This window comes from Embiotoca jacksoni, unplaced genomic scaffold (genome assembly GCF_022577435.1).
Source record: "Embiotoca jacksoni isolate LCO1_2020_lvr unplaced genomic scaffold, fEmbJac1.0.p SCAF_11, whole genome shotgun sequence".
Classification (NCBI taxonomy): Eukaryota; Metazoa; Chordata; class Actinopteri; family Embiotocidae; genus Embiotoca; species Embiotoca jacksoni.
In genome coordinates, this window is record NW_027185241.1 from 11,095,234 (window position 1) to 11,110,593 (window position 15,360).

The following is a 15,360-nucleotide window of genomic DNA, read 5'->3' on the forward strand; positions in this document are numbered from 1 at the left end:
TGTTGGCAACCATTAAATTTTGTCCTGCGATATTTCATTTTCTCATCACAAAGACGGACGAGATCTGTTCTGGGTTTTAAAAAAACAAATGTGTTATTTACGTCTTGTGTTGCTGCCCCACTTTGTTTAATTTTTTCTTATGCAAATTCAGGCCCGCTCACTGTGGATGCTGTTTGCTCACTGGTTGACCTCTGACCTCCTGCTGGAATGAGACCTGAAGCCAGTTATTATTATTAAAAAAAAGTCTGCTGCCTCTCTGTGAAATCAATAAGGACTTTTCCCCCTCCTGCGCTGCAGCCTGAAAAAAACAAGCCCTAAAAGTTTAGCCGTGAGCTGGCCCTAGTCTAGTTTTAAAGTGTCAAACGTGAGCAGCTTTAATAAGCAATGTGTCTCACCACCACACCCCTTTAGAACAATATGAACTTATTTATTTTCTATTTTGTTTGCTTTTATAACCAATAAATCTGTAATGAGACTACAAAATTGAGTTTTAGGTCATTTGTTGAACACAAAAAGGTTAAATAACTAGCTTTTACAACATTTACGTAAAAAGGCCACTTGACAAGAAGAGCTTCATTAAATTGTTTATTAGCCTATTTTACAATTCACTTAAACAGGACTGACTTGTACTGTGAAAACACTACGGAAACACAAAAAGTCTTGACCAAAGTTAACATTTTCAAGGGAGAGGTTACTGATGGAACCAACCGCTGTCATAGCAACATTTTAATTGGTTTAACTGTGGACCCACAAACCTTCAAAGGCAGGATCAGCTCTAGCAGATGTCATTTTTGTGGACCAGATCTGATCATTTCATGGCTGCATAATCAGTAAGAACCCGCGGAATCTGATATTCTCTGATCAGAGCCGAGTCACATGGTGAAATTTCAAGCTGTTCCTGGATAATTCAGGTCTGCTGAGGTCGTGTCGAGGCAGACGTCCTGAGTATATCCCCACAAAAGAGCCGGATGGAGCTGGTGCTGATGGTGTCAGCATCTACGTTAGTGCTTTAAATCCAGGTGATGCCGGTTTGGGATGAATCGGCTGATTTAACAGTTTTTGTGTATTTAAATACTTTAAAGTCTGTCTGACCACTGACATACGAGGGGCGATCAAAAATTTCTGAGGCTGCTGCTGTTGCTCGACACTGGAACGCAGCACCACGACGTGACGTCGCAATTGCGCACATACCAGTGGTCACAAAAATAGTATGTAATTTAGGTACTGATGTAGATTAAGCAACGTAACTTGGAACACTTACTCACAAAGGTTATAGTTTCCCCTTTCATGCACATCACGGTGCTAAGGTCCAATCACGTGCAACAGGAGCAGAGTTGGAAGTTTTTTTTATTGCCTCTTGCATATGATACTTTGACAAGTCACATAATTCGAATTGTAATTGGGGATCCTGTTTTGCGTTAATATAAAACTTTCTTGCTTTGGTCACGTTGGGCACCTCGATTTCATTTTATCTTGTAGTCTTCGGGTCTGCGGAGAAAACACAAGGCAGCACATTAGTATGGGGAGGCAAAAATAACTGATTACAAGGAAAAACATCGGTAGAAAGTGACAGCTGAGAAACTGGGCAGATCTTATCATTTTTGTTTATTATTTTTTTCAAAATGAGTTCAGACACAGCATCTTCTCTTTGTGTTTTTTCCCCTTTAATTTCAAGCAGAGATTGCAGCAGATTTTATCAGCGCATGCTGTATAGATTTTGATACAAAATAGGAAAAATATCATCAAATGTAATAGCTCTGCTATCAACTACAGCAGTATGCCTATGTGGTCGATTTTCTATGTCTGAGCACTTGTTTATGTGATCAGTGTGTGTGTGTGTGTGTGTGTGTGTGTGTGTGTGTATGTGTGTGTGTGTGTGTGTGTTGTACAGAGGTGGAGGGGGAGCGCATATCTGATAATAATCGCTCGCCTCTGCTCCAAGGTTTTTCTGAGAGAATATTAACTATGTGTTTAATAAAGGGTAACGATTGAATCGCCCTTTGTGACCTCAACCCCATCTCTCCTGACACACACACACACACACACACACACACACACACACACACACACACACACACACACACACACATATTTGATTAGTAAAATGAGTAAGACAGTGCGTGAGTGAATATTAACTAGGCTAAGGCTCATCTCTTAAATAAACCAGGATTAGTTTGACCTTGACGGCCGCACACCGACTGGCCTCAGCACACAAGCTGATTGGTTGAGCAGATTGAACCAGTAAACAATAAGAAGTGGCTCATTTATCACCTCGGACACACACACTGCGACAGCAATGCTGAACGCAGTACCGACTTGCTGCACGTGCTGCGCGTGACACAAACAACAGTAACAGTAAGTTTAATTTCATTCTCTTGTTTTCCCACTTAAAACAGATATTCAGTCCATGTTGTCGATTAATGTGGGTTGTTTTGTTTAAATGTGTTTGCTGTGTGTAAAACGGTAAAAGGGTCAGTCCACCCAAATTACAACAAAATATTATGTCAATTGCCTCTTTTGATAACTAACCATGCAGATTCAGTTTTTACTCAACAAGGTTTTGAGAGTCTGGGATTTGTGTCGCGACCCTAACACAGTGGCGATGAATGGCATTTTATTTGTGGTGCACACAGCATTTAAATATAATTATTTAAAAGCAGCATTATTTCCAGAAGTAGTGTCACTTCTGCTGCACAGGAACACTAAAACAGTTTTCATCGGGACTACTTCTGCAATTGAATGCACTTGAAATGAAAGCAGAAATTTTTTTCTGGACACACCGCTGTTGAATTTCACTAAATGGGATCTTTAATAGGCAGTGAGGCCCATAACAAAATTTCCATTCACCCCCCATTGTACTGCTGATATCGGAAAGCCGAGACAAATCCAAAACAAACTAGCTGCATGAGTAGATATCAGAAGAGACAATTTAGTTTTTTTTACCTTTAATTGATGGTTGCAGTAGAAATAAGAAGAAGATTTAAATGTTATGCCCTTATGTCATGGAACTTACTGTATTGACCCAAGTGGTACTCATTTTAAGCCAATACTAAGTTGACTAAGTACTTAATTTAGTCTCTCTGTGAACTACTCACAACAACCTGGTGAGTCCAAACTTTTGCATTTTCACCGCTGAGTGGTTAAAAGAAAGACCACCTGGGTGCGACTGCTCCTGTGGATGAAGAGCAGCGACCCTGACCTGGGTAAGCAGCTGGAAGACGAGCGAACGGAGGGATTGATGGATTAATGGATGCCAAGGCTGACGCTGAGCAGGTGAAGAGAGAGTGCACTCAGTTAACCCGTCAGAATGATGTTCAGTGCAGGTGAGGCTGGAGAAATGCAACGGCACGACATTAACATGCCGGCAAAATGGCGGGTCACAATGTCAGTCTAATCTCCACCCAGAAAATACTTGACTCAGAAAAGCCATGAATATGATTATGCCGAGTAACAGATGCTCTCCCTCTCTCGTCTTGCGGAGAAACCTTGTATATCTAGACAGTTGGGAAGTGATGGAAAAAAAAAGCTGACTTTTGTCTATGTGTGTTTGTGACATCCAAATATTTTTGTTTTGGCATCGCACCGAGGACCGGGAGAATTCTGAAGGCCACCGGTTACAGTACGATGAACCTTCATTTATTAAACTTTTTAAGAAAGCGCGCACACACACACACACTAACTTGCAAATCAGCTTCGGGACAAAAGCTCATACATGTATGTAGTAGTTCACAAAGGAGCAGACTCCTCATGGAGTCTCTCTCTATGAATCAAGTGTCTGTCCGTCCAACAGTCAGTCCCTGTTCTCTGTGCCTCATGTCACATAATGACAGCTCCTAGCTGGCCGACAGTCATTCACACCACAGACACATGTGTTTGTAGTTACAATGAAAAATGTTGCATCTTATTTTTTCCTGCGTGAGGGGAAAGTGACAGAGTCAAACTGGCCACAGAAAGGGCTGGCATGCTACTGAATTGGCTCTATTTCTGCACGCGTTGCTTGGTAAGACCATGAAAACAATACAGAGCGCTCAGACTGCTGACGAGGTCGGAGCAGAACGAGGCAGCGAGCGAGCGAGTCCACAGAAACATCTTCCCCTGCTCCATACTCATAGACATAAATATTGTACTGCACTGGTTAATGGTCGGAGAGACACCACCTACTGCGCCTCGCCTCTAAAGTCACGTTTAAAAGTTAACAACAATCGAATGAAGAGCAGTTTCCACAGATTTTTAAATCTCCATTTCTTTTCAATGCAAAATCCCAAACGTAAACTCATCATTTTTACAGATATAACCACGTGACCAACAGCTGTGTTACAAACAATTAGAGCAAGTCAACCACTGACGCTACAACTGCTGTATCACAGAGCAGCTTGGTTATTGTACATAAGAAGCACTGTGAGATGGTACTCGGTTCAACATCACCCCCTTCTGGCTCGTCCTCACCAACACAAGACACTAAAATGTGAGTGTGTCTCAGAGAGAATTTCCTCAGAGGGAGAACGCCTGTACTAGACGGGATCAGTGGGAGGGAGGCTCTGCTTGTGATTAGTGGTTACATTGTGGGAGGGTTAAGGTTAGGGACCAGCTGACTGACAGTGAAACAAGCCATCGCAGCAGCGTACAGTTGAGAGCGTTCCTCTGGCTGATCCAATCTAGCACCCGCCAAGGACAAAAAGATGAGGGAATGACTCCCAAGTGAGGTAAACACACAGACAGATTAGACTTTAGAGATGAAAGTAGAAGTTGGTGGTTGGCACCATAAACGTTCAAGTTTGTAATTTCATAATCAGGTCACTGACTTCAGTATAAACGGAATTAATTTTTTATTTTGGCTGCACCTGATTTGAGTTTTTTTGCATTTTGCATTTATAGACAGTAAAACCTGCACGTGTACTGTGTATAGTGTCTGCATTTCGGCAAGCATTGTTGTGTTTCAGTGCAGAATGTCTGTGTGTGTTTCTACATACGGCGTCCACAGCCTAGGGAAGGCGTCTCTCTCCACTTGGCTGTACTCGCTGAGTTTCTTGGGGATCTCTCTGGGCTGAGGAAGCTCTTCTGTCAGGTTGGCTCGAATGTCATCTGGCAGCTCCTAGAGAGGGGTGGATGGAGGAGATATGGAAGACATTATAGAAATTCAAAAAGAAAAAAGGAAGGAGATAGGAAGTGGGAAAAGAATTTTAAGGAGGTGACAAGTGAGAGAAGAAAGGACCATTTACACCAAAGAGGAGGATCAGATATTCTTCTCAAAGACTTGAGGGGGGATTTAGGGTCAATCACTCTCCAGTGGCGTCAGTCAGTCTCATAAATATTTATTACAGCAGGACATGTGCCTACAGGTTCATTTAAAGAGCAGGAAAATAGTTCAGACAAGACCAGTGATTAAAAATACAAAACCTTACAAGACACTGTCTGAACTGTTCTGACTAACAGACGCCACTGCAGACAATTTACAACACCTATCTGCAAGTAATTAGTGATGCACACTTCACACTATTTATTCTGATGGTGAATATCGGGTCAGGACCAAAATAAAGTCTGACACCACACAGCTCCTGTATTACAATTCAAACATCTGCTCTATTCTGCTTGGAATTAATGATATTGCTCTCACAATGGTAGCAATTACATCCAGGTAATAGTTAGACAGGTCAATCAACAGCCTGCCAAAAGTTTTTTTTGTTTGAATTAATTTCAGAAGCTGTCATGTGTGCTGCCGCTCATTTTAAACCTGTCAAAATTATTATTATACTTGCTTTTAGCTCTGTTTTTGGTCTTCACCAACTCGTGAGGTAGGTATCTGTCTATTAAACCGTAAATGCTCCACTATGTTCACCATCTAGTCACTAACTTGGTCAGGTAGCTTGAACAACCGTTCAACAAACTCCTTCAAAAACAATTTAAACACAAATGAGGTGCAGTGCAAACTCTTGACAGGTAAAGCTGGTATATCATAAGTCTACCACAGCTATGCAGTCGTTTGGGAGCCAAACACAGGGAAGCCGGTAGAATAGTTCCCTGTAAATATCAAATGGAATTTTTGCATAAAATGCCCATCGTTCCCACCTAATGATCCACTGTTCATATAAACCTACAGATAAGTGCAGCATCAATTCATACAAGCCTGAGAAAGAGTAAAAGTGCTTATGAGAAAACCTCAAAACCAGTGGGAAAATATGGATGAAAGAAAACAACTACTACTCTGTCGTGTCTATATTAATTCTATATTGATTAACTGACATTAACTGTAAAGGTGAAACAGTATCTGCAACATGAGTGGACCAGTTGCGCCCCTTCTCATAATGTGCCCTTTTTCTTCTTGTCCTTATTAAACCAGAACAATTAAGGTTCAGAGATATGAGGTGAAACAGAACTTACGTCTTCAGGAAAGATGTGTAATCGCTGCATCATGGTGCGCCGGGGCAGATTCCGAGGCAGCATGCCGTAAACCGCTAACTTCACAATCTGGAAAGAGGAAGCACATTGAAAAGGATGACACACAATCAACTAACTGATTCCTGTGTCTATGGCAACCTGAGACACTTTCTCCATGTTTTCCTTCTATTTGCCTCTGAAATGCAACCGTGTCTCTCAATGGGAAGCTTGTTGTACATGTGAATTCAACTTGGACCGAGTTACTGGACTGAGTAACTGCACTGAAACATTGGAGAGAGATGTTGGACAGAGTGCAGTGCCAACAAATCACTAATCTGTCCAGTTCCATTTCCCCCTCTTTGCTCGCCAACCCTCCAAACTTCATTTTAACTAAATCTCCATCAAGACACACGTCTGTGGTCATCGGCTGGACTGAAACCTGCAGCAGTTGCAGAGCCAAGTGCAGCAGAGTAGATGTTTCTCATGGCTTAGTAAACAGCAGGCTGGAGACCAGTACAGGTCATTCACTAACTTCTAGTGGTCCCCACATGGCAACAGAAAATGAAGGTATTTTTATCGGGCTACAAGCTTCATGCGGTAAAATTTCTACAAATTCTTGCTATGTTGTGTAGAGTTGAAACAAAATACACGACTTCTTACAACACGCTGTTTTAACTCAAACGTTACTCGAACAGGAGAAATCTCAGCAATAGTTTGGGATTGTTTTCAGGTTCAGATTTAATCCATGTTTGGTTTCATTTTCTTTTTCCTTTTCTTTCCTTTTCTTTAAATAGTATTTTTCTGCATGGCACAAACTTGTTGACTTTATCATGTATTAGTGTTAATGGAAGATGTAAATTCCTTGTTAAATTCCTTGTTTTGTTCTACTTTGTTGACAATAAAAAACAGGACAGACTGTAGTGTCTCCTTTGAGCTCATGAGTTTCTTCTCTCTCTTTTGTCAAAACCCTGTTGTTAAATAACAGAGGAGTCCAATTGGTTTGTCAAGTACAGTATGTAGGTCACGTAAAGCTCTGAATGTAATCATCACTGTTTATGTAAAAGGCTGTCACAACAGGCTCCACTCTTCCTTTAACACAACAGAAGAGTCCGTAACCCTGAAACCATGAATATGCAACACAAGCAAAACCGCGGGGATTATCCTTGAATTGACACACCGAGTCTCCGAACACACCAAACACCACCATCACAAATCCAGTGCTGCTTAATCCCACTTCCCTGCACTTCACATTAATATGCACCAGCGGCACACACGAAGAAGGGGATAAGTGTCAAATCAGGAAACACCTTGTCTGCACGGCACACATAGAAACTGTATTAATCTCTTCATGACCGCGGCTTAAATCACACATTCAGTATAACAAAAATCCAAGGTGTAAGGTACAGTATGTGGCAGTGGCATTTCAAGGATTTAAAAATTCTCTCTCACTAATAATAATAATAATAAAAAAAAGAAGCAAAACAGTGAGTGGAAACACTTACAGCCTTTGGGTCCTTTTGGTGGAGCTGGGCAGCTGTGAGTTGTTTGAATCCACCGGGATACCTTTAGAAAAAATACAAAGCTAAATCAGTCCTTCTTCTGCACAACAAACTAAAGCTCGTCATTTTGCCACTCGCAAGTATTAGATACAGAAAAATATCAAAACATACATACACCAAACAAGCTGACATTTCTCATAAAATATCTGTTCTCCTTTAAACAATGTATTAGCCTCTTGTAGGAGACGGATAATGAATCCTAATTCCTTTCGAGCAGCCACAGAATATTAGATCACCAAAGGCAAAACTCTGTGTTCTTTTAAAGTGTCATACTGGAAGCAAGGAGAAATATAACCACTAATGTCCATATCTAATGTACATGCAGAAAATATGCAGAAAAAAACTGTTATTGGTTCCCAGCAGTTTACCGTCACAAATCTGTGACTCCACGATAAAAATACAACACAACAAGCTACTGACACACCATGTCTTTATCTTTCTTGTAACAGTTTCCAAGAGGTTCATAGGCACTGAAGAGCAAAGACAAATTGGACACAACAAAGAAAAGGAGACAGGAAATGTGGGATTATGGTGTCACTTACCCCGTGTGTGATGAGTAGACTTTTTGCTCCCATTTGTTCCCAGAGAAAGCTATGTGTTTGGTGTTTATTAATACTACGTGGTCACCACAGTCACCTGTGAAGACATTCAAGAGGTTTGTTTTCAGACTTGTCGTTATGATAAAAACTTAAGTAGATATACTCTATTTTACCAGAGAGACAGACAAGGACACACACTGCTGGTCTACAAATCAATATATTCTGAAAACAGATGCTAGTTTATGAAGCCAACAAAGATAAATCTTAATATAAACACATAGTATTACCAGAATATAACTTTTTTAAAGTATTGGTGCAAAGGAAGCAAACACTTTTATAGTTTGTCCTCTACTGCCGTCGTGTGGCCGTTTCACACTGCAACATCCTTGACTAAAGATGGGTTGTGGTTTCGCAACAGGAAAAACTGTAGTTTATACAGAGTGGAAGGATTATGTTAAAGTTGGAAATGTACTTCTGACTTTAAACAGTTCCTACTCACTCAGTGCATGGTAGATAGGTTTGTGTTTCCCCTGTAATCTAACAGAGCACATAGAGGCGATCTTGCCAGGCGGCTGCATCCTGGCGTCAATCAGGAACCAGGAGCGGGCGAAGGTCGCCCATTGCTGAGAGAAGGAAAGGAGAAAGAATGGAGTACATAAACTGACAGGCACAGAACCAACGCAGGTTTAACAGGATGAGAAAATGCAAACATTTTTCACAGAAGATATATGTCACAGTAGGAAAAGCACACATTGTAAATGTCATGTTTCACTGTAGCAGAGGCATTATTAAGAGTTTAAAAAAAAAAGAGAGAAAACGTGGCAATGTGTTTCTAAACTAAAACGACTCATCGGATAAACAGAATATTTGTATTAATGGGAATAATTTTTTTTAAATGTGTTAACGTAGTTGTTGACCCCATTACCCTGACACCGTGGACATGCGACTAAAGCCCACTACTTAACACAAATAAACCCCAAATAATTATCAAGAACTGACAGCTTACACTTATTTACACAATGCATCACCAATAAAAACAAACTGCTGTCGATCCCATTTCTCTGCAATCTGAACATTAACCATGTGAAGAATTAGATGTCTCCACACAGCAGTTGATTAGACACAAACACGACAATGTTCTCAGATACCTGCGTATTTGTTCAAGTGTATTTAATCAGGTTTGAATCATCATCATCAACTTGGTTGTTGTTGTTTTTTTAAAACAACATTTCCAATGCAATATTTATCATGTCGTGTCCAAGGTGATGTGAAAAAAAAACAGGAGGCGGCTGGAGGCAAAAGCTTTTCTCCAACTGCGCCGTCATTTCCTCCATCTTTTGAGAACACGCACACACACACAACGTGTTGAAATGACTTCATAGAAAAACTCAATAAATAGTTCTTAAGATTACGCAAAACAATACTTCAGGCTCGGACGTGTTTATTTAATTATTCCGGCTAAAAGTTAATTGAAGATAAAAAAAATTTGATTTAAGGTTACATTGCTTCTTAAAGGTAATGACGTCATAATAGTAGCTGTTAGCAACGCGCTGCTAACAGTCCGACTGAATACTTCCCGTCTCGTTAAACCAACATCACGTTCAAATGGTGACTTAAAAACGAAAGACAAAAGCTAACGCAACGTACGACGTGTCATGTTACCTGGGCAGATCTGGAGAAACTTGACATTTTGATGTCACTAGCAGCACATCCTCAACATGTTTGACCCTCAACGCGAGTTACAGGTCCGCTTGTTAATTGGGTTCGGTTAAAACAAGATTTGAGACTGTACTGTTCCTACCGTGATCGTATGTTACAGGTTCATCTGTATTTGGTCATGTGGTATAATGCACTTCTGTCTATGTAAATTGATTGTAGATCTCAACGACAAGTTGTAGTATAATTCACGTGTGTCTATGTAAAGTTATAGTAGATCCCAACGACAAGTTTCAAATAACTTATCAAAGATAATTACGTTGTATTTTTTTTTTTTTTAACGCTGTCGAATAATAGTTTCCACCCGGTGGTATTTTGCCGTCACATCTAGACGGAGTTACCTCACTTCCTTCCCGCGACAGAAAGAGAGCGGGTAAATTTGACAAAACACAGTAACAACAGTTACGAATAATTGTATTCATTAGCAAAAGGACAGTTTGTGGTTCATTCTTCAAAACCTCATCGGTCGTCGGACCGAAGATGAGAAGTTTAGAGGAGGTGCAGGCCACTCTGCAGATCGCCAAGCTGAAGGAGGAAGATCTACAGCAAACAATCCACTGCCTGTCCTTCGGGGAAAACGTCTCATCTGCCGACTACTGCCTGATGGAGCTTGACGACACACTGTGCAGACACATCGAAGCTGGCCAAAGGTAACGTGTGTGAACTAAAGTGAGTCTGTGTTTGTACTGAACAGACCGACTCAAAGGAAGCATTGATGTCCTGTTTCTGTTCACAAGGTCTGCTTAGTTTCATGATTGATTAGCTATACGTGTGATTATTGAAAAACTTAAATAATAGGAGTATCAAATAATATTCTTCACAGGTTCCCCAGAATTCAATGTGACTTTTTCAAACTTTAGTTTTATCTGATAAAGACCTGTGGTTTTTAATTGACAATGACATGCAACAAAGACAACAATAATTTCCCCTGTTTAATAACATCAAACCAGTCCATATTTGGCATTGACAGTTTTTTTGGGGCATGCTTTTGTCAATTTATAGTTATGATATACCAATTAATACCAATCAATTAATCAACTCATTATTTCTGTGTTACTGTTTCTTGTTTAACACTAATCATATACAGGGCTGAAGATAATTAAACTGGTACACCATGCATGAAGAGCAGGATGTATGTACATGTACATGTAAATATAAACATAAGTGATCCAGTATAAGTACGAATTCTTCTTTCCCTTGTTACCAGTCTAGTAATCCGGGGTGATACAGATGAGCGTGCAGTGGTCTGTACTGGCGACAAGACCTATGAGCTAAAAATAGCTGACACATCCAACCTGCTGCTGTTTCTACCAGGATGCAGAACACCAGACCAACTCACCGACAGCCAGGACAGCTCTCATGTGGTGCACAGTCAGGTACGGAAATCACACACCCAGGAGCCTTCTTTCAGCCGATGAGCTGGTTATGCTGTAACACACAAACATAAACGACATACGAGGGGTGATCAAAAAGGTTTCCAGACTGTTCCTGATATGTGCAAATGGTGCGCAGCATGGTGACGTACTCGGAGCAGGGGGAAGCTATAACCTTTGTGAGCAAGTAGTTCAAGTTATGATGCTCACAGACCGGTGGTCACAAAAATGCAGGTGATGGTGTTGATCAGGTGACGTAACTTGGAATACTTACACACCGAGCTTATAGCTTCCCCTCGCACATCACATCACGGTGTTGCACTCAGTTTGTGCACAACCAGAACAGTCTCAGAAGGTTTTGATTCACACGTGTAGGTTTCGAATTAATCGCAATCTTCTTCTTCTGTTGTAGATCTGGGGATTTTGTAACAGCTACTGGGAACTGAGGAAACAGCGGCCAAAACTGAAGAAACTGAAGAAGCTTTTATTGGAGAATCCTTATGAAGGACCTGCATTACACGGGCAGGATGAGAATACAGAGAACAGGGTGAATATATATATATATTCCAATTACACGGTGTCATCCCAGTGTAGGCAGACCAGCGAAATTACTATTAAATTAGTCCTAACTCTTTTACCCAGAGCACCACCTCTCACCATGGAGGTTATTGATTAGTCAGATGGTACATCAATTTCGATTACAACCTAAACGCAACTTAATGAGAGACGTTTTCATGCTGAAACATTTGATTATTGCAAATAAAATATCTGTCAGTGAAATATTTGTGGAGCTCTAACTGATTGTATCATGTAATACAGCTGGTGAAAGAATATAGAGCTTCTGTATCTACATCTGTACAGACAATTTCTATCTGTCTTCTGAATGTTATTGTACCTGTTAATAAGTGGTTTGCTCTGTTGCCAGTACACAATGCTGGACCTGCTGGAGAGGATTCAGGCCAGTGAAGAGGAGATAAAGACCCACTTAGAGGCCATCCATGCCTGTCAGATAGATGGTAAACAGTGATTTTTTTTAAAATTTATTCTGTAATTTCTGAAATAACATGTGCATGTAATGTTTAAGTTTAATTTATTTACTAATGTAAATGATTAAAAAAAACAAAACAAAGATCCATACCAGCTGTTTAGAGAGAATCTTTCTTCCATCCAGGCTTTTGGCGTGTGCTGGAATTTGACTATGAGATGAAGCTGCTCGGTCATGTGGCTCAGCTGGTGGATTCCGAGTCGTGGTCCTTCAACAAGGTTCCTCTTCAGACCAGTCTGGACGAGCTGGGCCCACTGGAGCCCAGGTAAGTCAATACATGTGAACAAAAGGACAAAAGGAAAGCAAAATGTTGATATTTTAGACTGGATTTTGAATTGACATGAGCAGGGGTTATAGTGACTTTCTGAGCATCTGTTAAAAGGTTATTTAAAAGGATATGTTTTTAAATATGGTAGATACACAGCCACATTGCAATGATGATATTCTTTTTCTTATTCACAGAGAGATGATCGAGCACTGTTTGAACTCCTATGGGAAACGATCTATTGAAAATGGTAAAAAAAAAAACTAGTGATTTGAGAAAATTCAACTGATTTCATAAGTAAACTTAATAGTGAAATCTTACACTGCTCGGCACTAAAATATCTATGTCCTCCTTCCTCTGTACAGATGAGGTTTTTTATGCGTTGCATGAGGATAAAGTGTGTCGGGCTATGGCACTAATGCTGCTGCAAAACGCTGTCAAGTTCAATCTGAGGGAGTTTCAGGAGGTCTGGCAGCAGAGCGTCCCAGAGGGCATGAGCACACGGCTGGACCAGCTAAAGGTGAAACTGCAGTCTGAGCAGAAGAGAGCTGGCGGAGTTACATTTTGATACAGCTTAATGCAAAAAAAAAAAAAAATTAACTAACTCTTACCCATCCATAAAATCCCCCTGAATCCTCTTTAGTTTTTATGTAATTGTTGTCTGGTTCTTTTTGCAAGGCTGTTCGCACTTTGTTGGATTTGAAGAATTTGTTTCCAAAGTTTCGTTTCCTGACTCGTTGTAAATCTTGCAGAGCGTCGCGCTGGTGGATCGCACCTCCCGTCCCGAGACCATCTGCCTGCTGCGCGTGGAGGATCTCCCAGAGGACACGATGGAGCGCTTCAACCACCTCTTCATCCTCCGAGAGAAATGGACAGAGGAGGACATCACACCGTACATTCAGTTAGTGTTAGCCACTTGGGAAATGATCATGACATTTAATGAAAATAAAATATTAACCTCTGAATGACCTAATTTGTAGCATATAGATAAGTGTTCTGACTCATTCTAATTTGCAATGCTCCACCTCCTCCATCTTCTCCTCATCCAGAGACCTGTGTGGAGAGAAACAGACCACCGGAGCCCTCCTCACCAAATACGCTCGATCTTCACTGCAAAATGGGATTAAAGTTTTCAACTCAAGAAGACCTGTAGCTACATGAACATGTCCAACATCAAGCGAGGAATTTACGTTTGGAGATGTATGTGTTTATGTTTATTTTCACTTTTTCAACCAAGACACAGTCAAAATCAATTTACTACAAATACCTGTTAGCATTGAAGTTATGAATCATCATTCAGCAGTTGTTTATGAAAAATAAACCACTTGACATTCAAATGTTAAGTGATTAGTACAGATATAGGTTGACTGTAGTCAAACTGGATTTGTACTTCAGTTTTTATTTTGTCTGTTAAAAAAGTTATACATGTAATACAAAATATTCAAATAAATATAAAATCATAATTCTCTGTCTCCTATGGACCATTGTTAACTAGTGTTGGACAAATTAGCACTTTTTTCACTTACAGCAGGGAAATGTAATGTTGGAACTTACTCTGTGCTGCACTGGAGGTTGTCCACCAGGTGGTGGCCTGTGCTGATAAATATGATACACATAAGCTCCACATGCTGACTGGAAAACTCTGCTCTGGTCTCTACTGCATTTAAAAGACATTTGAATTTGGTTGTTGAACATGCGTATTAGTAAAACCCCAAATCACCTCAGCTTGGTGGTTACTGGCATCATTACAGCTGCTTGAAACAACTGAACAGGAGACAAATGGTAATCTCACAAAAAAAAGTATAAATCATAATGCTGCACAAAACACTCATGAACCTTAACATGTATGAGCAGAAATTAGGATGTGAAAATGGGAACGTTTTTTGTTTGAACACAGAAACAACAAGATGAGACAAAGTTAAAAAGGTGATCAGAAGAGTCTCAGAAATCATCAAACTTATATTAATGTTGGCTTTAAAACATTGTGGTGTGGGAAAACGTTATGTACATGTTTTGCTTACTGTAACATCTAAATGCAATATTTGAAATTTGTAGATAATATCAGGGACAAGAGTGGTTGCTATAGGAGTCAAGTAAGTGTGTACCGGCGGTTATAAAAAAAAAATCTTTCGTTAAATGGAAATCTCACACAGGAGATCCTCAGATCATTAGAAAAAAGCGGGGCTCATTTTAATTTAATATTAAACTCTTCTGTCAGAAGATCCCTCTGATCTTAATGTGTTCATGAGGTTTTCCATCGTTCAAGTCAGTGGCACATACGTGTGATTCAGAGTGTGTTAAACATCCACTGACCCAGACTGTGTTTCTGCACTAACAAAACAGTCTGAGTGTGAATCAGTGTTTCCGACACGAGAGGAGCTCACTGGACAAAAACCTACACGAATTTCTGTGTTTCTACACACACAATGACTTTATCTGCACTGGTTGGCTGACTAACCTTGACATCACCCACCGGGAGTGCTGACTT

At 40.3% G+C, this 15,360-nt stretch overlaps 2 protein-coding genes across 2 annotated transcripts; one reads left to right on the forward strand and one right to left on the reverse strand.

Moving 5' to 3' along the window:
• Window positions 1–572: 572 nt before the first annotated feature.
• On the reverse strand, window positions 573–10,234 carry mrpl13 (mitochondrial ribosomal protein L13). The gene is made up of 7 exons (XM_069143156.1): window positions 10,136–10,234; window positions 8,973–9,096; window positions 8,477–8,570; window positions 7,878–7,938; window positions 6,379–6,465; window positions 4,971–5,092; window positions 573–1,488 (listed from the first exon to the last, which is right to left on the reverse strand). The coding sequence occupies exons 1-7, from the start codon at window positions 10,160–10,162 to the stop codon at window positions 1,464–1,466; spliced, it is 540 nt and encodes a 179-aa protein (XP_068999257.1). The 5' UTR covers window positions 10,163–10,234; the 3' UTR covers window positions 573–1,463.
• Window positions 10,235–10,536: 302 nt separating this feature from the next.
• dscc1 (DNA replication and sister chromatid cohesion 1) lies at window positions 10,537–14,337 on the forward strand. Its single transcript, XM_069143158.1, has 9 exons — window positions 10,537–10,839; window positions 11,397–11,565; window positions 11,975–12,109; window positions 12,488–12,578; window positions 12,734–12,872; window positions 13,070–13,122; window positions 13,238–13,392; window positions 13,625–13,773; window positions 13,922–14,337. Exons 1-9 carry the CDS (start codon window positions 10,670–10,672, stop codon window positions 14,031–14,033), a joined length of 1,173 nt encoding a protein of 390 aa, XP_068999259.1. The 5' UTR covers window positions 10,537–10,669; the 3' UTR covers window positions 14,034–14,337.
• The last annotated feature ends 1,023 nt before the right edge of the window (window positions 14,338–15,360 follow it).